The sequence below is a fragment of the Echeneis naucrates genome, chromosome 5, assembly GCF_900963305.1.
Source record: "Echeneis naucrates chromosome 5, fEcheNa1.1, whole genome shotgun sequence".
NCBI lineage: Eukaryota > Metazoa > Chordata > Actinopteri > Carangiformes > Echeneidae > Echeneis > Echeneis naucrates.
Window position 1 is genome coordinate 8,632,252 of NC_042515.1, and position 21,408 is coordinate 8,653,659.

At 39.4% G+C, this 21,408-nt stretch overlaps 1 protein-coding gene across 3 annotated transcripts in view; it reads right to left on the reverse strand.

The window, feature by feature from the left end:
* Window positions 1-21,408, reverse strand: part of r3hdm2 (R3H domain containing 2) — a 44,327-nt gene that overhangs the window by 11,415 nt on the left and 11,504 nt on the right. Inside the window, exons 3-19 of one of the 3 annotated variants that reach the window (XM_029501940.1) lie at window positions 13,152-13,317; window positions 12,737-12,895; window positions 12,397-12,619; window positions 11,734-11,775; window positions 10,320-10,406; window positions 9,998-10,142; window positions 9,315-9,393; window positions 8,809-8,868; window positions 8,177-8,317; window positions 7,270-7,378; window positions 6,291-6,386; window positions 5,884-5,915; window positions 5,153-5,206; window positions 2,329-2,564; window positions 1,610-1,797; window positions 1,048-1,146; window positions 233-526 (exon numbers count right to left, since the gene is read on the reverse strand). In XM_029501940.1, coding sequence (XP_029357800.1) covers window positions 233-526; window positions 1,048-1,146; window positions 1,610-1,797; window positions 2,329-2,564; window positions 5,153-5,206; window positions 5,884-5,915; window positions 6,291-6,386; window positions 7,270-7,378; window positions 8,177-8,317; window positions 8,809-8,868; window positions 9,315-9,393; window positions 9,998-10,142; window positions 10,320-10,406; window positions 11,734-11,775; window positions 12,397-12,555 — 1,821 coding nt within the window. In that variant the 5' untranslated portion in view covers window positions 12,556-12,619; window positions 12,737-12,895; window positions 13,152-13,317. Of the gene's footprint in view, window positions 1-232; window positions 527-1,047; window positions 1,147-1,609; window positions 1,798-2,328; window positions 2,565-5,152; window positions 5,207-5,883; window positions 5,934-6,290; window positions 6,387-7,269; window positions 7,379-8,176; window positions 8,318-8,808; window positions 8,869-9,314; window positions 9,394-9,997; window positions 10,143-10,319; window positions 10,407-11,733; window positions 11,776-12,396; window positions 12,620-12,736; window positions 12,896-13,151; window positions 13,318-21,408 lie in introns of all 3 variants that reach the window. The other 2 variants (XM_029501942.1, XM_029501941.1) reach the window with 2 other exon arrangements.

The window sequence follows — 21,408 nt, forward strand, 5'->3', positions numbered from 1 at the left end:
GAAGCCAGTACAAAGAAGAGTGGAGCGTGGAGTGCGCCACACACAAGATTACCGGTGCCAAGCAGTGTCAGTCCCAGATTCAAATTTAATTATTTCACTCAAAGTTGTACCCCTCCCTGAAATATCATTTCCATCTGGTATCGAAGAACATTTACACAAGGCCTAAAAAAAAAAAAAAAAAAAAACCTTCAAGTGAATTCTAACCCGTGTTTAATGCCTGATAGTGACATACCTGTTGGGGTGGCGGAGGCTGCATGTAGCCTTGTGGGGGTGGTGGAGCCTGCATCACAGGCTGAGATGGAGGAGGTGGTGGAGGTGGAGGATGGGGGTGTCCAGTGGCAGGCTGGTAGCCAGATGGGGGCGGCATAGGCTGGCCCGTGGTAGCCATGATATAGCCTGTCTGAGGAGGGGGATGCTGAGACAGCACCGTGGGAGGAGCCTGATACATTGGGGGAGGCTCTGGGTTCTCGCTGGAGCCCTGTCGACTCAGTGTCATCTGGCTGAACTGAGGTGCTAGGTCTTCTCCCTGGATGATGGGAAGTATTGCCATGAGTCCCTGATAACTCTATATTAGCTTTAAGGTCGAAATATGGCCCAAGTGCAGATCCTTAACTACAGTTCCATTTGATCTTTACATCTAAAAAGGACAAGCTTTTATAGCTAAGTAGGGTGAGAATTTTTGATTGCATATATTAATCTGAAAACTGAACGCCACAAAAATTAAAACAAATCAATCAACTGTTAAGTTACGTGCTATTTTAGCACAAAGACTTTCTTGGCACAGTCTCTCAGGCAACAGATAGATAGGCCTGGGAGGAAAAAAAAAAAGCTTGACTGATTCAAAGCAGCGAACACACAAGTCTTCCAGTGGTGTGATAAAATACTTAACAGATGTAAATAAAAGTGGGGTAATAGAGCGCAGAGGGTTTTTTTGTTTTTTTTTTTTTGCAGAATCAAGCATTAGTTTAGTGTGAAGTGGGAGAGTGACAGAAATGCAGTCGTAACTGAATTACTATTATGAAATTGATCTACAAGAGGTGTCAGTACCATTGTGTACTGCTGAGGAGGAGAAACTGGCAGGAGAACCTGGGGGCAGGAAGGGCTGGAGTAGGAGACAGGCTGAGAGGGCTGCAGAGATGCCACCGGCTATACACACCACCAGGAAGTGGGCGGAAATAAAGAGGAAGAGCACAGAGAAAATGGAGCGGGTCAGTGAGAAGAGGGCAACAGAAGCAGACGAAGAGGGGAATAAAGAGAAATTAAGACATCTGACCGATATGGGTTAGAACACAGGAAAAACTGTTAATGGGCAGATGAATAGATATGAAAATTTAGTGATTGAATAATATGCAAAAGTAATAAAGCTTTAATACAGAGCGACTACTCAGAAAAACAAGAGAAACGGTCTGTCAATATTGGGCATGTTGTCATTGAGTTTCAAATATGAAAAACATATTGTGTGCTTCTGATGTCTTTTCGAAATATATATTTTTACAGACGCTTTTCTTATTGACCACAGGATTCAATTTCATCCTCTGCAACCTGAAATCGGTTCTTCATTTTACAGACATGGTTGATACATGTGGTGCATTGTCTTGGAGGTACTTGCCTGAGCAATCATATGGTTGCCCATGGGGTGTTGTGGTGGTGTAGGTAGCAATGCAGTCTGAGGCGGTGCCTGAGGCTGTGGCTGTGGCTGCGGCTGCTGTGGCTGTTGTGTTGGACAGGGTAGCAGGCTACGGCTGGACTGGGAGGCTGCAGGTGGGGGACACACATCAGGACTGACTAGTGGCAGGCCTAATGATGCAACAAAAGACATGATAGATACAGGAAATATTTTCGGCATTAAGCCAAACAGTGAACCCCCGCCCCAATAAAAGAAAAAAGATTTCCTAATAAAGCATTTACTGCTCTTTGACCAGATCACGAAAGGGCAAATCAAATTTAAAATGCCAGTAGAGGTGAGGTCTGTCTCTTGTCTAAATTCTTAATGCTTGGGATTCATTATAGTTTTGGAGGAGATATCACATAAGCTAAATACAAGAAAGCATTTTTCTGAGCTCCAGAAAATTTTCTCAAAAGACCCAATTACAGATGTTTTTTATCTTCAAAAACCATTTTACGTAACAGTTTATCAGTAAAAGTGCTTCATTGTTAAATATTAGTCCAATGCACAAAAAATATTTTCCCCCATTAACTAACTACCTTGACCACAATCAGATAATCCCCATTAGGACATTACACTATGAACTGTTTCAGTAAGATTGTGGCTACAGTCAGCTTTAATGACCTACACCAGAGCGACCTAGATGTCTCTTGCATCCTTACCAGAACGAGAGCCTTTGCAACTTCCCTGCGAGCCTTTGTTACTACCAAGGCTATCCCCCCTAGTAAGGATAGATATGCCAGAGAAGCTGCTGGCCTTAGTTACAGGCGGCCGGAGGGTTCGGTTGGAACTGTCAGAGTCAGTGCTGCTCCAGGGCCGTGGCTCCAGGCACTTCATGTCACTGTCTGTACTGCTTTGACGACTGCTAGACGCCCGGCTGGAGCTCTCACGATTCCCTCTGAGAGAAGACAGAAGTGGAAGGAAAAGGAGACAAAGAAAAAGATGAATTGATGGGGTAAAAATGAGGACAGATGCAGGAAAGTGAAAAAAATTGGTAAAATAAAAGTTATCCGTGAAAAGAAATAGGTGACAGATGTGTATATTACAGAGCGCAGAGTTGGCAAATATGAAGTCATACGAGAATTAAGACAAAAAAAATAAATAAAATGGTAGGATGAAAAATATATTGACAAAATGTTGATGTGTACATTGGAGAATTTGAAACATAAAGGAACACAGGTAGGGGCAAAGACAGAATAGGACAGATGGGGAGAGCAGAAGAGCAAAGGATGTCCATCAATAGGTAGGACAGACAGTTTGACAGGCTACAGGATGGGGCATTCAACACAGATGCATATTAGATACTTTTGTGAAATCACTATACAAATATCAGGCAACAAGCCACCAAACAATATTATCTCCTATATTAAAACATACAACCACACGCACATTCGCGCACACACACACACACACACAAACCCATCCGGAGGAAAACACACATGCAGGGAGAAAAGATGCTCCAGACAATCAACACTACAATGTAGGAAGATATATCACAATGGCACTAAATGAGACAAACCTCAATGAATTCAACTCACAAATCATCGAAGAACAGGGACAACATTCACATAAAAGGGCTATCCAGGATGACTGAATACTTGCAAACATATGTGTAATAGATGTGAATACAGAAAAACACATGCACTTAAAATACATTGTGTTTAAGACAAATTATGGTGAAACAAGACACACATAAATGTAAATACCAAACTTATACACTCAGACATGAAGAGTAGATGTACATCAACACCCAGACTCACACACTAGTTACAAAAAACCACTTGCTACCACTGGTTCACCACTATGGGTTTTTAAACTATATTACTGTATACACACTCATTATGTTGTTGTGATGCTGTCACCCTGGATAAGGGCAGCTGCCAAGAAAACCAATGATCACACTGTAAGCGTAACCACCACTTTGGGAAACCCCTCCATCACAAGTGAATACTTAGGTCTACCATGACATGTCAGCATTAATATCATTGTTCCATTTGAACGTGTCTGACAGTGCTCGTGCTTGACTATAAGAGACTTTAAGATGAAAATGAGAGAGGAATGACGTGCCAGCTGCCATAAATACTATGGCACATGTATTCAATTTAATGTAGACAGAGAGCCTTGCAGGTGACAACTACAACTCATTGAAGATAACACAGAAGAGAAATCCAGCAAGTAAACAGTTGGCTTTTTCCCCCCACATCCTCTTAAAACTGAAAGAGGGATATGAACAGTGTGTGTCCACGTAGAGAGAATGAGTGAAACAAACTCAAAACATCTGGCTGACTGTGGGAATCTCCATGACGAGAACAGGGATGTGGAAAGGGTTGTAAAACCCTAGTGATAGTGAGCGGCTGTGGCTGGTAAATATTTCAGAGAGACTGTAATTAATGGAGGATCTATTTTGAGGCCTCTGTGCAGAGCCTATTTAAAGCAAGGGTGGGTGCTCTGCCATTCTCTACACAGGCAGGCGCACACTTGTTTGCTTCACTCTGCAGCCAAAGATGAGAGCAGGATGAGAGGGAGGAGGTAGAAGAGGAAGGATTCTACTGTTCATCACATGATAGTTTATCTCCTCAAAAAAGCAGTAACCGTCACATGCAAAAACAGGAGAAACAGGGAAGCTCGAGTGTTGCTGTCTCTGTCTATACTTAAAAATCAATGCCGGACTTTGGTTTAGGTTCAATGTAAAAAGGCTACATGATATTAAAAACTTGAATAATACAGTCCTACAATCTTAGATTACAATTCTAGCTATATATTTGTAACAAATAAATGATAACTAATGCGTGAACAACCACCAAAGAATTAAATTTTTCGTTGAACGTTAGCTACATTTAAAAGCTCATCTTAAACATTTACAAGCATATCTGTCAACACCACACTTCTATGAAACTATTAATTCATATATATTCTTTGATAACCCTAATGATTTAAGAATATTTAGCAAATATTCAATTAATTTTTAAAAGAAAGGAGAAAAAAAAAATGTTTAAGAAAAAAAAATCTTTTGATATTTTACAGAGCAAAGCAATCGATTTAGTGAGAAAATAACTTGAAGACTCATCAATAAGGCAAATTGGTGTAACACTTTTGACCTTGACAAAAAAGAAAAGAAAAAAAATCCATTTACCGCTTGAACAACTTTATGTGTTACTTTGCAACAGGTGACATGTTAACAAAAACTGACACTAAGTCAACCACAAAACAAACAGGTTACTGTGGAAGTGATGTAGTTACTTTATATAAAAATGTAGTTGACAGTGAATGGGTAAGTAAGTCAATCAATCCCCAGTGAAACCACAAAGCAGCCATGCATGGGCCATGGGAAGCCCCACGGTGCAGTGCTGGAATAGCCATCAATAGCCATCAATCAGCCGATGCCAAGCAAAGATATAAAAACCACAAGTCACCACTATCATCACCAAATCACTTTCAAAAATGGGCATGGCAACACACAAGTCAAAGTCAGCAGCACCCCAATACCTAAAGATCTGCCTCCTCTTTTGAGAGCTAGAGCAGTAGCCCTCAGTGGAAAGTCTGTTGGGGTTAACATTAGGAGAAAATGCTAGAGTTACAGGACTGAATTGGAAAATAAGAGAAGGTTTTGAGGGTGGGTGAGATAAGGAGGGGTGGGAGGTAGAGGGAGGTACAGTTACATACAAGTTTTGCCCCTGAGAAAAAAAGGAAAATTGCACACAACGCAGAAGCTGACTGTTGGAAAACCCACGCTTCCTCTTTTTCTCTCTCAGCATATTATGTACTAATCTTTCAACCTCAATGTTCAGGGAGCTTTGGGATGGAGGCTGGCTCTATCTGCTGTGCAAGCCAGCTTATTTATAGAAAAAAAAAAATCATTAAACAGAAATCTTCCTGAAAGACAGCGTATCCCTCCTGGACAGTTTCAGCATTAAAGGGTTTGTTACATTACTAGATATAATATCCTGGCATAGGAGACAAAAATTTGACTGGAAGTGAGAACAACAATGACTATATATATATAAATAAAAGAGCTTTTGTATGTTGCTTTTGTAAATTCTCCCTAAATAATTAATGGTCTACAAGGTCAGAATAAACATTGTCTGAATTTGTAGCCTGCTAACTCTCATAGCTTAAACCTGACAGACAAACTAGAGAGTCAAGGAAATAGATGAAAAGATGAAGCCTGACATATTGCACACTAAAGAATAATTCTTCAGCAGATTGTATCATCTTACCTGCTGTCGTTCATGTATCCATTTTGAGAGGACTGTAAAAAAAATGACACCTGCACATTATGAAATGCTTCATTTTACCAGGAGCACTCAAGACCAATATTTTTTTCATATCATATGCATTTAGGATGAGATATGCAATGTAAAGCAGTGGTATCTGATGAAGAAGAAATGAAAATAAATAGTTTTGGCATACAAATTTTTGTTTTTTCACTTTCCCTCTAATTTCTGCTGTTTTCCTACCACATGCTATATAGCTGTGCCCCATCAAAATGCCAAAAATGATAAAAAATTAGAAATCTGCAAGGGCAAAAAACGTATAATCACTACAGTGGTTATTCTATTTTAATTCTGGGGTTTAATATTATTTTGGCTTTGTGAGTGTTGCTCTGTTCAGGTCCAGAACTTACTTCTCGGGCAAAGATCCGGTCTCGTACCCGCTGATACTCTTCCTCCCGCTCTTCAATGGACTTGCTACGCCGCCCGTCCTGCAGTGGCACACGGATCTAACATTTGGAAAAATAATTACACCAATAAAATGTATTCATCCTTACATGCTACATAAACCAACAGACAATGGGTGTTAAGTAAATACTTAAGATAGCCACTCATCAATAAACCTGATGTAAAGATGAGTCTTGGCAGGGCAAAAGATATCTACAACTGTTTTATACCAGCGAAACAAAAACAGAGTATAGAATGGAATGTTTTGAGGGGATGGAGTCAGCATGAGAAGGACTGTACAATATGATGCTGCATGTCTGTACCACCACAGTATACGGAAACATGGAAAATTTGACTCTTATGCCTGATAACAAGGATTCATAGCGTGTTTCTTTCAAGTTTCACAACACACTAGATTTTAGAATTGAAAATTGCCGCAAGTTAAACTATTTTGTGGTTCACACACAGCAAATTAGGAGTGGATGAAGAAAAGAATACATGGTTTATACTGGAGGCATGAGATGTCCAATCAGCGTAATATTTTCATCTCTCACTAGCCTTTGACATAACAGAAATAATCACAACCTATAGCTGACCTAAAGCTTACCAACCACCTGCCAACTGTGTAATAGTAACCACTGCTCCAAGCCTGCATATTTTTACTCATAGCAACATATATGTTGCCATCTATGCATTGGCGATCTGTGGTCTCACTATTTGAAATCAGTTATTGTTTGATTCATATTTTGGTTGATATCAAAAACAGACATTGGCTGCCTTCATCTTATCAAGAAACAATAATGAACCACCGCACAGTTTACAGTGTCTACTTCTGCTGAAACAACATCTCCATCTCCAACTGATGCAGCAAGCTGCAGGTAGAGTTTTCCTTTTTTCCATGTAAAAAGATGAAGAAATTTCATGGTACACTGTAATAAAGCCAACCTGATTATCATCCTTGTCCATGCTAGCATCATCTCTCTTAAGGATGAATTTCTTCTGGAAGTCCATATTCCGTTCATCCTTGATGTGTTCAGAGAACCTCTGCTCTGGACTGTAGAAAGAGGACAACACAAGAACGTTTGTAACCTACAAACACAAAATCTTACAAAATTTAACATTCTAGAAAAAAAGATTCAAGCCTAAAAAAAAAAAAAAAAAAAAGATGAAAAGTGAATGTGGCAATCTTAATGTTTGAATGTGAAAATCAAATTGGCTGAGCAACAGGTATTTTTCCAAAATAACTAAATAATGAGTGAACCATCACCTTTAGAAAACATAGATGGCTAGGGAGCATAATTTAATTTGAAACTGCTTCCTTTATGCCTCAAATACAAGCAATCATTCATTGCTATGCTCTGCAGAATCCATTAGGTACATGTGGGACCCACACTGGTTTCATTTCTCAGATAATTCACCAGCTTTCAGCAGAATTAAACTTTCTGTACAGTTACAGGTTGCAGCTTCATTGAGGTTTTGATTCAAGTTGTTTTTCATCCTGCTAGACCACAGTTTGTGGCTGTTGGATTCTCCTGTTACCTTCATGGTGAGTTTCTTGTGTCATCATAGCAAGCTCAACCATGAAGGTTTGTTATTGTGTTTTCCCACGAGGTTGTTTGGATTCCAGTTGCCTTCAGTTTATTTACATAAATTAGTCCCCACATCGTAATACTTTTCTATTCCTATGTAAGAACTGGCTAAAATCTGAAACTATGCTTTCCTTAGCAGTTTTTGTATGTTTTAGTAATTTGAGTACACAGTACTAAGATCTATGTGAACGCTAGAAAAAATAAGTCTTATGAATGTAGCTGCTGAGATTTACTTACTAACCAATGTAAGGAACCACACTCACATGCGCGTGTTGCCCGTCTTGTTGATGATGACAGCCTTGCCTGTCTGATCCACATTGTGGTCCATACCAAAGTAGGCAGCCACGCGGTGCAGCAGCATACGGTGATAAGAAGTCATCTGAGGAAACTTCTTATACTGGTTACTGTAGGGGTCACAAAAGAGTAAAACCAAAGTTCCATATGCTGCTAAAAATGGCAACAGTTCAGAAGCTTGATTTCAAAGTTTGAGCTAATAGAAACATTTCATACAAAACTGTATTTAAGCCATTTTCTACTGTTCTAAAATTTGGTAAATAATAATGGGACTCCTGTAGATATACAATTTGTTGAATTGTGTTTTCACAATAATTGTCCTTCAAATATATATATATATATATATATATATATATATATATATATATATATATATATATATATATTTCAAATTCTGACATGTATAGCCAGACTCTATTGTGGATAAGATAATGATAGCACAGGGTAATAGTCAGAAATAATAACCAAAAGCAGCCCCGTAATACCAACTGCAACTTGACATATTTATCTCATTGCCACAGCAGTCTATATATACAAAGGGAAAAGATTTGAAGGAGCTAAATTTAAATACAAGCAAGTGGTTATGAAGAATGTGGCTTACTTGTCGTCATTAATAAACTCCAGGATATCTTGTTCTAGTTTGAGCAGCATCATTCGATCCCTGTTAGGCCAAGGGGGGAAAGGGAAAGGAGGGTGGGAACAGAGAGAGACAGAGATAAATGGATCAGAGGGGCAATCAGGTCAGTGACAAGAGTTCCATGAGCATACAACCCAAAGCTCAAAGGTAGGATGTGTCTCTCATCCTTGTCTTGTAAAACTAAATTATTAGTCAACAGAATGCTGAAGGGTTGTTGCCTAATGCCTGCTCATGGAACAGTGACACTATCTTTTTGATTAATAAGGGTTTTTATAATTGGCAGGTAATGGGTAGTGCTTCTTCTTAATTTAGTTATTGCAAATATTTAAATAATGAAGTGTGCCTTAAAAGCACAAATGTAACATACTGGATAGAATATGTAATAACCAATTAAATTGACATAAATAAAAAAATCCCATCCAGTTCAATTTCAATATGTTCTGTCATTTGTACTACTTCCAATCTCATACCTGGGATTGTTCTTCAGTGTGTTGACCAGAAACTCGTGAACATCAATGCCTGTGGAGTCAGTGTATTCCTGACTTGAATCTAACGGAAAGAGGGGGAAAAAGTAAATAGGTAGACAAGATATGGCTGACAGGATGAGTAAGAAAGGAGAGTATGTGACACTAAAATGTACAAGTGAGACAGAAGGAGCAAAGTCAGATTGCTGGCAAGCACAGCTCCTAAAATGGCACCTCAACACAGAAGCAACAGCATTCCTGGTTGTTCAGGGAGCATAAACATTAGAAGTAGATAGCATGAGACACCGGCTAGCTGTTCTGTGGCGCACACGCCCGCTCACGCACACACACACACACACACACACACACACACGCACACACTCTTCAGGGGATCATTTTCCACTACACTAGACAGTTGGGCTAGCTATTTCATCTCTGTTGCTCTCAGAGTCTAATAATGTCTGTGGGCCTCTGCAGACAGAGGGGGTGAGACAGGTAATTAAGAGAAGAACAAGTTATCCAATCACGATTCAAAGAAATGAACTTGACATACTAGTTTGGGTGCTAGTAAAATGATGTACCAGTGTTGACACAAAACCTGATGCTGAATATTTCATTGAACCCAATTTTGGCAACTACTTACTGCTTATTGTATTTTTGTCAGAAAGGGTTGTGACGCAATGCCTTACCACGTGACAGCATCTTCCGGGGAGTCTTGTCCTTCTTTTCCTTCTCTTCATTTTCATACTCATCCTTCGAGGACTTTTCCTCCTCCTTGTCTGATGGACAGCTGATGTGAAGCTGGATGATATCCTGGAAAACCACATTCCATTGCTGTGATAAAAAGATGGTAATAATTTTGATTCTAATTCTTTTTAGTCTTTTGAGCATTGTTAAACTTATACAGCAGTTTAACAGCAGTTAAATAGAAACAGTTGCAAGCTAGGCTAACTGCAGGGTCTGGACATGAGGTTAGGAGTTAGGGGATAGGGTTAGACACAAGAACAGTACCGATTCTGGAGGCCCATCATTGGAGAACGGACCAGAGGACTCTTCACATACTGCCAGACTCCGTACCAGCTTCAGTTTGGCATTAGACTGAAACAAAATCAAAGATATATTATCTGCAGGGCTGATTGTTCTGATTCTTAGAGATGATCACTGAAAATTTGGAGAATGATTGTAGATATCTATAAATTTGGTCCTTCTCCAGGAGAAACTGAGAAAACTGGAAATACTATTAACTAAAAATTAATTTATATTGCATGCTATTGAAGTTCCTAAAAGTAAAAATAAATACATTTTGCAATATAATAGTTTAAAATTTATTTATCTCAAAATAATGACGACTAAAATTATAAGTGCTAATATAATAGAATATTATATTATGTCTCAGTATTAGAGGTTATGTTGTGTTTGTTTTGAATTTGAGTCCTGGTCCTCATTTATATTGATGTGGATTATCATTTTTAGTGGCTTAAAAAGGGTAAAAAGAAAATCCCATGGTTTGTAGCGTGTTATGTATCTCTTTCTTAGTCCTGACATTTTTCGAAGATGCCCGATACCAAATTTAACTATGTTTTTAAGGAGTATTTCAGTATTTAACCAGTGTTTCAGGAAGTCCGTTGAGTTCCTCCTTCCATATCAACTTGTGGCTAAATCCCTTGTACGGCTGTGACGCTCCACATAAGCCTTAATAATGTATAATAATAAAGTTCTATGGAGAATGGCATAGAAGCTGAGAAGTGAACAAACAGCTCCATCTTGAACATAGCTGATTAGAAAATTGGCCCTTTGCAGATTATGTACTAAAAGAAAGAAACCAAAGGACAATGATTCAACTTAAAAAAAAATCTGACAACCACAATTTCATGTAACCCCTAAAATCTTTAGATCTTTATGCTTCATTGGCTTCAATAACTTCAGAGAACAATCAGTAAGTTCATACCAATAACTGAATTTTAAAGGACTCAAAGGCGCCTAAAAAAAAAAAAAAAAAAAAAAAAAAACGAAAAAAGACATTGAAGGATAAGACATCAAGTCTGACTTGAAAACTGGTTCACACAACTCACTCAGTCAGCTTAGAAGTGAGTTGATAAGACTTGAAAACCAACATCTAGTTATCAAATTTTACAGTTTATAGTCTTTATGAGCTTTCCCAATGCTATCCTCCTCTTCATAGCATTACTGAGGTCATGGTGACACAACTACTTTTAACCCTCTCATGGGATTTAAGGTTAAAATCCAATGACAAGAAGAAGATGGAACACTGTAGTTGAGAAGATTAGAACGTTAATAATGTCATCTTATACAACAAACCAGCTCAGGGTTATCTGAGGGAGCAGGATTACAAAGTTATATGGGTTATTTTCAGAAAGGTGAACACACGTTTTTGTAGCATTAACCAAAAACAAAAATTGCTCACCTTGGCCCTTTTCCTTCCATGGCTGTGATTTGGAGCCCGTTTCTGCAAGAGAAGCTTGCCATTTTACTAATCGGGACAATAAGGCACACATTAAATACAAGAATTTACAACTTTTGGCTTAACCATATAATATAAATTAGCTTCATATTAACAATGTACTTGGGTACATTTTCAAACTCTTTAGCGGGGGAAAAAAAATACAAAAGAATGTTTCCCTTACTATCTATTTACCTAAATGGGTTTGTAACTGGGGGTATTTAGGGATCAATGAGCAATTGGTAGAGTTAAAACTGTGAAAATATCACTATGTATGCAAAGCACAGAAAAAATTATTTAATCCAAAATCTTGCTAAAACTGAAGTAGGTTATATTCTAGCTAAACTGACATGGATAAAACTGAGGCACATGTGCAGTATTACAAAGAAATAAATGTTAAAAGGCTCATTCACCAGAGTGTAGCCTGTTTTCTCAAAAACTGAAAAATTACGTTTGACAGAAAAGAGACATTATTTTACACCAAACACAAATGCTGGTTTTGTTAGGTAGGAAGGTTATAGAAGAGTATGTAAACACAAAAGTTCCTGACTTAAATTTGTCTTATTCAAATACAGCGAGAGATGGTATAAAGTTCTTAAAAGGACTCATATTTACAGTTCTTCCCACCTGTGCATCCTGTGGGGAGCTTTCCTCAGGCTCCAGGCCCTCCCCTGTCCCCTCCTTGGTGCCCTGTGGTTGAGGGGAGGTCTTGCCTCGACTGCAGGGCTCAATGAGTGGCCCACTCTCTCCCTCCTGCTGGATGTCTGTTGTCAGGCTCACTGACATCTTCTTAGGGGAGGGGGAGAGGGTGGGAGTTGGGGAGGGGGTTGGGTGGAGAACCCAGTAGTGGCTGACAGAAAAGAGAAGAGAAAAATTCCAGGCTCTGGTAGTTTTGACAAATAATGACAAAAGAAAAAACAAAGACAGAGCACAATCAGTAGTGAGAGTGCACTACTATACTATCTACCTGTAGGTGGTACCAGATCTGTGCTGGACTTTGTACAGGGAGTCTGGATGGGAACCACACACAGGGATATGAGGGGAACCCACTAAGGTAGTGTAGAGAGCAGCGATGCAGCAGGGGGCGAAGTGACGTCCATAGCAAGTCTTTGCCCTCAGGGTGGGGCTTTGAGGAAACAGCATAGAAAAATCTATTAAATGAAATGCTCATTACAACATGATTACTTTGTCACATGTATTTGATTTACAGTTATGAAAAAAATAAATAAATCAGGAAATAAAAAATGTGTAAACTGAATATCAATTTTGTACTTAAGATGAAAGCAAATGAAAACAACAAAACAAACAGTCAAAAGGACATATTTATGGAACATTATCTCAACAAAATAACATGCATATGTTGGAAAAAAGATAATAATTACAGCAAAAATGTGAACTGATGAGGCAGCAGTTAGCCAGCCAAACAAGGAGGGGGAAGGGGAACACAAACAGGCCAGCAACCACCTCAGTGCTTCTCTGAGGTCCTCACTTCTCTCTCTGTCGGGCTTAGTGCAGCAGCATGGTCGGCCCAGTTAGGAGCCCTGGATACTGAAAAGAGAAGAGGAAGACACGAATGACGTCATATTTCACACACTGGGTGACTCATTGCTGCTGCTGCTCATTCTAGCAAGTTGAATGACAAAGAGCTTAAAGCTCACATCCTACTGGCACACAGGATTTAAAAAAAAAAAAAAAAAAAAAAAAAAAATCACACCTTCAACTTGGGTTAAATATTCCAAAGATTGCTGACATATTAGTTATCTATATTTGTTGCTTCTTCATTTTCAGGTTTCTACAGGACCAGTCTTAATGAATCCAAAATACTTTCTGAGATGACAAGTTAAAATTGTCTTTTTTTCCATTGCAAATAATACTAGCTGATGTATTTTAAAGGACTGGTACCGCAACGTTATGCTGTAATCAGTGAATCTAACAGCCTCCCCCGTTCTGCAATGGCTACACACACACACACACACGGTGTAAAATGGTGTATCTGGATGCGATAGTCATTTGCAAAAGTATCAATGCTCAGATATTGTCCACATTAAATTGGTGTTTTGTAGAATGTTACGTTGAAGAAGAGAGGACAAGACACCGAACAAGCTAAGAAGCAAATTGTCAACAAAAGCTTCAAGTCCAAAGGTAGCAGAGGATTAGCAGAGCAAAGGTTGTCTATAATATGCTAGAAGAGACCACTATTGAGTATTGTTAGAACTCCTTAAATTGGTACAGAGTAACAGAATGCAATATCAAATAAGAATCAGTTGATGGGAGCCTGACAGTTAAGCTCACAATTAATACCCCACTGCCATTTTTACATTCCCACCATTAGAGGTATATAACTAGGGAGTTCCCAAACATTATGAAAAGTACATTTCAAGCCTTGATTCTCTCTTTTCCTAAATCTCATAATCATAGTGTTGAACACTACAATCATTTACATACACAGAAAATAAAAATGCTTCCTTTTGTAAAACAATCCTACATTATTTGATATAAACTGCAGTATAAAATCTGTGTACCTGCTTGACTTGAAAGATGAGGCATGCATGAAATCCCACATACAAGCATTTATAGATGGACAAGTGAGATGAAGTACAATTCAGCACAAACTAAAGCATTAGAAGAATGACTGTCAGCATATATGCATACAGCATGTTAGGGTGACATACATGCATGTCCCTGCCTATAACTCTGTGTTGTACTATGCCGCAGAAAAGATGAGAGATGAATGAACAAATGAGGCAGGGATTCCCACTGTGGGGAAGACCCAGGCAATGCAACAGTAAAGGCGTCATCAGCAGCAGCATCAGCAACACTGCACCACGTCGCTGACCAGGACACCCACGTGCTCCAATCCCACACTGTTTATGTAAGCCTACCATACAGCAGCACAGAATACGGTCACACCGCCTACTGTAGGCAGACACAAATGCCTGATTCAGTCACTTCAGAACAACCTCCTCCTGTTCTTTCTCTCACATGCAGCACGTATTCTTGCACAAAAAATGATGAATGGTTTTGGATTGGAAAGCAAAGGTAATCATTCATCTCAAGTACCATTCTCATGCTTGAGCAGTCCGTTCTACTTTAATGGAAGGGAGGGGCTGCAGGAAAAAATTGTGAATCAGAGACTATTCTCTCCTCTGCTACCCGCTCCTCTCTTGTGTTCCCTCAGCTCTCTCCTCAGTACTCCCCCCAGCCTCCTTCAACCTGCATGCACGCACGCACACACACAAACACACACAAACCAGCCCACGGGGTTGCCAAGGAGATAGTAACGTCATTCTCAACTGCTGCCATTTATGTTGAGCGAGTGCCAGTGAGAAGGGCAGGGAGAAGAATGATATTAAAAATAAATACGTGGATCGCAGTTTGCACAGACTAAGAGGGATGGCATGGCAGAAGCAGAGAGAACAAGGCAAGATGAAAAGCAAAATGATCTGCTATTTCTTTAAAGTAATCTCAGCCAAATAATGCACAAATAATGTTAGTTCTCAATCATCCAGTTCATAGCATATCAGTCATACTAGAGAAGCTCAACTAATCCTAATCCTAAAGCAAGCAATGAAGCAACTTCACCATAAATCTAGCCTACGACAGGTAGACAGAAATAACTGCCATGCATTCCAATTAATGCACTGCATCTTAAAAAAAAAAGAAAAGAAGAAGATATTTTTGAAAATGGGGAATGATTCTATTAATTTTATCCCAAGACTGTTCACTTTATTACATGTTCGGATTTAGCCATTCTTGTCTGGCCAGTGCTGTAGCATATCCAACAACAAAGGTCTGAGATTGGGGGACTGGCAGTTTACTTTGGAAACACGACAGGAAGTATGTTTGTTTTCATATTCTTCTGCAGCAGTAACAAAAATATTATTCAGACACATAAACTGCAGTGTGCAATGATAGGGGTGCCCATTGCAAAGTATCAGCAGCAGCAGCACTGCTCTGTGCCCTAATTAAGTCAGTATGTCGGTGGGCCTGACATTGACATCTCTCTGCATCATCACATCTGTCTGCAGAGAATCAAGAGGGCAGCTGATGCACACAGGACTTGGGTCAGTTACGTCATAGCAAAAGAGGCTATCCACTTCATGTTGGCCTTAATAAAGCATATTAACAGGCTTCTGTAACAGTCGGAATGCCTTGATTAAGTATTTGAGTGCAAATATTAATAGCAAAAAAGATGTGTTATAAATTGTTTAAAATCCACCACATAGAACTCATCAAGCAGTAACCAAAGTTAAATTAAAATGTAAATTTAGACATTTCAACTATTAATTTCTTATTTTTTCTGTGTGTGGAATGAAGATTTTGGTTGAGTTGTTCAAATAAATATGAGTTCTGTAAATTCTGATGATTAATTGTCCAGTAATAACTTTAATAGTAATAAAATAGTAATAGCTTCAATTTCACTCTGAGCACCTTTGTAATGTTGTATTCAACATAATACCATATTATAGCAATAAAATTGACTGAAACTTATGTATATGTGACAAAAAAACACTTATTTTGGATGGTAAAAAATATGGCTGGCTGGAGGATTTTTCCATCTACCAGCCACTTCAGTGAGTGAGTCAAAAAGTTAATTTCGGACCCTGCTCCTGATGACAGGCTACAAGCTGAGACATACAGGCAATACACTGCCCTGCATACTGTGTCAGGTTACCACACCAAAGACTGCCATTGGAAGGGGGCCCTGAGTGAGACATTGAATGCATATGCGAGTGGGTCAGTGAGTGAAAGACAGGGACAGTAAGCCATCTGTCTGGTCATTACAGTGCACTTGAGTGTTCATGTTAAGACACACAGAATGTATATGAGCACTTCAAACAGTAGGCTAGCTGGACTAAATATTTTGAGCAGGTATGAGATCACGGTCCAAATTAGCTTCTCCAGGTCAAGGTGGGTCAGGGCCTCTGCAATAGTTAGCAGCGAGGCAAGCCAAAGAAATGAGAAGAATTCTAGCGCATGGTCATTAGGAAGAGCAGAAAGCATGAGTATATCGAGTATATTAACTCCTCAATACTAAAGTCTGGTTAACTGAAATACATCATGCACATTTAGCCAAAAGCCACAGGAGGATACGAGCAGTTGCCAAAGCCCACTAATTTTACAGGTCACAATTTAAATTAAATTTGCAATTTTGTAATGTCTAAAATAGGATTGAAAGACTGCTTCAACCTAGTGCTGAACTGCAATCAATCAACGACTGGTTCAGAGAAAATCAAATTAACACTATCTTAATCAACTGATGGCTTAGAGCAATTTTATCAACTCTGCACACATAAGTGGGTTCAAGCTGTTTCAGTTTGTGGATTTTCAACTTATCTCATATTTCTACAGTGAATAACTTTGGACACTGCATCACTCAACAGATCAGTTAATTTGCCAGAGGTGTACAGTGTGCCATCACAACAGACAAGTCCATCCATTCATCCATCTTCAACCGCTTATCCAAAGTCTGGTCGCAGGGGTAACAACTTTAGCAAGGAGATCCAGTCTTCCTTTTCCCCAACAACATCAGCTAACTCTGACTGTAGGGATCTCAAGGTGCTCCCAGGCCAGTGAGGAGGTATAATCTCTTGACCAGGTCCTGGGTCTGCCCCAAGGTCTCATCGCAATGCAGAATGATAACTTATGACTGAAAACTGTGACTATTCCTTTGTTTCATTCATTGCATGATTTAAAATTTTATATCAGAGAAGCATGCATAGCAGACATCTCTCTCCATTTCCTCAGCAGAAGTTGAATGAAAGATGAAGGTGAATGAAAGAGCAGAAGGCAGTGCGTATAAACCCACAGATACAAGTGGGAGTGCAGGCAGCCCGACCTTATTCATTTCCTCCGTATTCAGCCATGCACCTTGCTTGTTTGACGTCAGAGAAAACCATTTTACAAAAGCCAGCAACGTTATGTCTCCAAAGAGCAGAGGCTGACATGTGTAGTAATGGCAGGGTTTGTGCAAGCTCAGTGCCTGCACATATTATATATCAGCAGCACTTGCAGTGTGCGCACTGTTTGTCTCTGTCAGAGAGGATTCCCCTTTGCAGCGGTTCCACGATTTCACACAGGGAGGAGACAATGTGGCTGGCACAGTGCTCGGGACTGTGGAGGAACTGCCCAGACTCACTTGCACTAAAAGAGAGTCTGTGGCTCAGGTGGTAAAAATATTGATGCATTTATCAATGGGGAGCACACAAAGCGAAGCTGTACATTCACTGTATAATAATTGATGAGGATGACTGCTTCATAGAAAATAAGGCCAGGAACTTAAATGTCAATATCAACAATGATCAGGAGAAGAAGAAAAATACAAAACAACTTGCTGAAGGCATACTGACAAGTTACAAAAATGCAGATGAAGGGGACAGAAATGTTCTGGTGAAGCTGAAGAAAGGGTTTCTCTTTTTCCATTCATGTCTCTCTGTCCCTCTCTCAGCCACCCTGTCTTTTTTCTTTCTCAGTCTCACTGAGGATACCCCTTCATGCTTTCCGCCCCCTCTACATCAACCCCTCCCATTAATATCTCTCTCCATCCACCCACAAAGACATGTTAGCTCTTCCTCTTTTTCTTCCTCTTTTAATGCGTCTTCTTAAATTGTCAAGCCTGCTGCTGACGCCATCCTCCTCCACTCAGCCAGCCCACTCAGTCCTGTGGGATGAGCTATGACTCATTCTCTCCCTCCTTTTCTCCCCTCCCTCCTTAGTTACCTACCTACCTACCTACCTACCTACCTTTCTGTAGCTCTCTCCAAGTATGTATTATTGATGAAGGCAAGTGTGCTGTAATGGAGGTGGTGATGGTGGTGATGGTGGTGAGGGGGTATTAAAATCCCCAATGGGTCAAAAATTTGCAAGAATTAATATTCAATTTTGATGAGATCATTGAAATTGTAACTTTACTTTAATGTGTGAATGTGTAAATATTTCCTGACCCTGCATCCTGTTGTAACACAAAATATAATATGGGTAAAGAACCACAGCAAATGAAACTGCTTGGAATAACTGAAGAAAGAAAGTTTGTCATACTCAAGATAACCCCAGCTGTGATTTCAAAGACAAGATAGTAAATTATTACAGATTTCTGTTTAAAAATCCAATACTCAATTCTGCTGCATCTATAAAATTAAAATCATGAAACTGCATAAATTGTCGTCACTAAATAAATCATATGAAATTAACCAGGTCAAAATATACACCATGGGCAACCTAAAATCTATTTCTCAGAGGCAACCAGGAACTCCTGGCACTTAATGCAAATCTACTTTGGTCCAAGTGGACATTATATTGCTGAGCCTAGACATCATTTCATCAGCTCCCATCAAGTGGCAACCCTTAGGAGCATCTTAATGACACGACCAAAGCAGATTCAACTGTTTCGCTATGCAAAAAATAAATAAATAAATAATATATACACCACCTTATCATATGTTATTTTTGCATGAATATTGAAATGTATAGGTAATGAACGTAAGATTTTTTGAAGGAGCGTTAGCAGTATTAGACTGCATTCGTTTAAGTAAACTGTGCCTGATAAACTGCTAGGTAAGTAAGGGTCCAGGGTCTTGTGGCCAGACGGACATGATTCAAAATAATGAAATTTCTTAGCTGTCCAAAATATATACAAATGACTGAATGTGTATTTGTGGGATTGTCTTGAAATTTCAAGTACAATTAAAAGATTTTCGACAATCTTACTCCACAACTTCAGTTGCTGATATAAAATGAATTACTGACAAAATGAAATTGGTTGGACTATCTATAAAGCTTATGTAATTTATCAGCCTCTCTTACTGTGAAAAGGGGAGCAGTGAAAGACAGTGTGATAGGAGAGAGATAGGAGAGAAAAGAGGGAAGGGAGGGACAGAGAAAGATGGAGAACCAAGGGGTGGTTCGTGAGACAGGAAGAGAGGAAAAACTTCTCAATGATGAAACAATCTGCGCTGTTAAGTGATTGGCCCAATCCTCAACCAATGGGAAGACCAGCTCCATGGCAACAGGCTCTGTCACCAAGAGAAAAGCAGCCATATCCTTTACCACCCTCATATTTTTCTCTCTCTCACAACTCCCCTCCTTTCTCCAGTTATAAGGCCTGGTGTATTTATCACTGGGTAATCTCATAAACACAAATTATACAGCACTCGTGCACACACACGCACGCACACAGAGCACCATTGAGTGTTACTTATAGCCTGCGAAATGCAGCTCAATCTCGCAGGCACAACAAACATACACATGTGACAGAACCAAGCCTTGCAGATGTACACACAAGCATGCAAACTTAACAGGGCATACAAAGTGAGTCATTCTCTCACACAGTTATTTAAATGTGCAGATTGGAAATGACTCCCCTCATTCACTGACTGCAGACAGTTCTCGATCGCTCTGTCCTGATGAAACCAGTGACTAACTACCAGGTCTGGTGGAGCTGATCATTGAACTAAACAGACTGTGCTCACAGGCACATGGACACAGCTCCAGAATAAGGAAGTAGGGCCAGAATTCGAGCACAAGGTGAATTTAGCATTACAGTGTATCACTCCAATGTTCCAACTCAGCTTTACTCAACTGAACTAAGTTTACTGGCTTAACCTAACCACTATGATATGGTATTAGGTTAAACCTACAACTTCAGAAGCATAATAATCGACCGCTGCTTAGAGGCTGCCATATTGGTTAATGTGGCAACTGAGGATGCTATGTCAAGTACTAGCTGAGCGGTGAAGCCTCACTGAAGGAGCAAAACATGCTCAAGAATGCGCCAACGTTATTTATTTGAGAGCTGCATTACAAACAATCACTGCTGGCTGCTGTGTGGGATAAGCAAGTCTAACTTATTAAACAGGGGACTATGGATAGCCTAGCATGAACTTGCAATACCTATTCTATCCACTTTGCCTACCAGTTTTATTTATAGTATTTATTTATTTATAAACTATAGTTTGTCATTATACAGGGGGCTGGGGGCGACTGTCACAGACGCAGATGCCTACTTGTGCCCAAGTCAAGCCCAATGTACCACCAATTTATTGATACCATCTCCCCTCTATAGTGAATGTCTCAAGCTATCTCTGCTTAACTGATGGTCTTTAAATGACTGGCTCTGCCATTAGCTTAAAATGCACATTTCATCACACAGTCAGGTTGCTTCCTCCCCATTTGTAACGCCAATGACTTGGCCCCTGATGTGATGAAAATGAAACTTGATGTATAACTTTGTAAGAGTTATTTGATTAGTTTCTAACTTCCATTTTTGGCTCTTAGCATTTGCCACTAGCCATAAATATCTACTTTGGACTTTGTTTCACACAATATCCATTTTATTCTGCCCAACCAAACTTAAGAGTCAAGTAGAGCAGCAGCAGTTTTTTTTTTTTTTTACATTTTGTAATCATTCCACTCCCAGTTTCCCTTCAGACCAAGAGGAATCCCACTCCTTTATGCCACTTGCAAATATAATGCTGCTGCACAATATATCACAAAGATTTATTGGGGGGAAAAAAACAACCAAGAACAAAAAACTATCACTAATTCTTATAAAATCTGTGTCAGTTTCAAATTAAGCATGAAATTTTGCATAATCACAAGATGTATCATTTCATCAATAAGCAGTAAAGGGAGGAAGAAAAG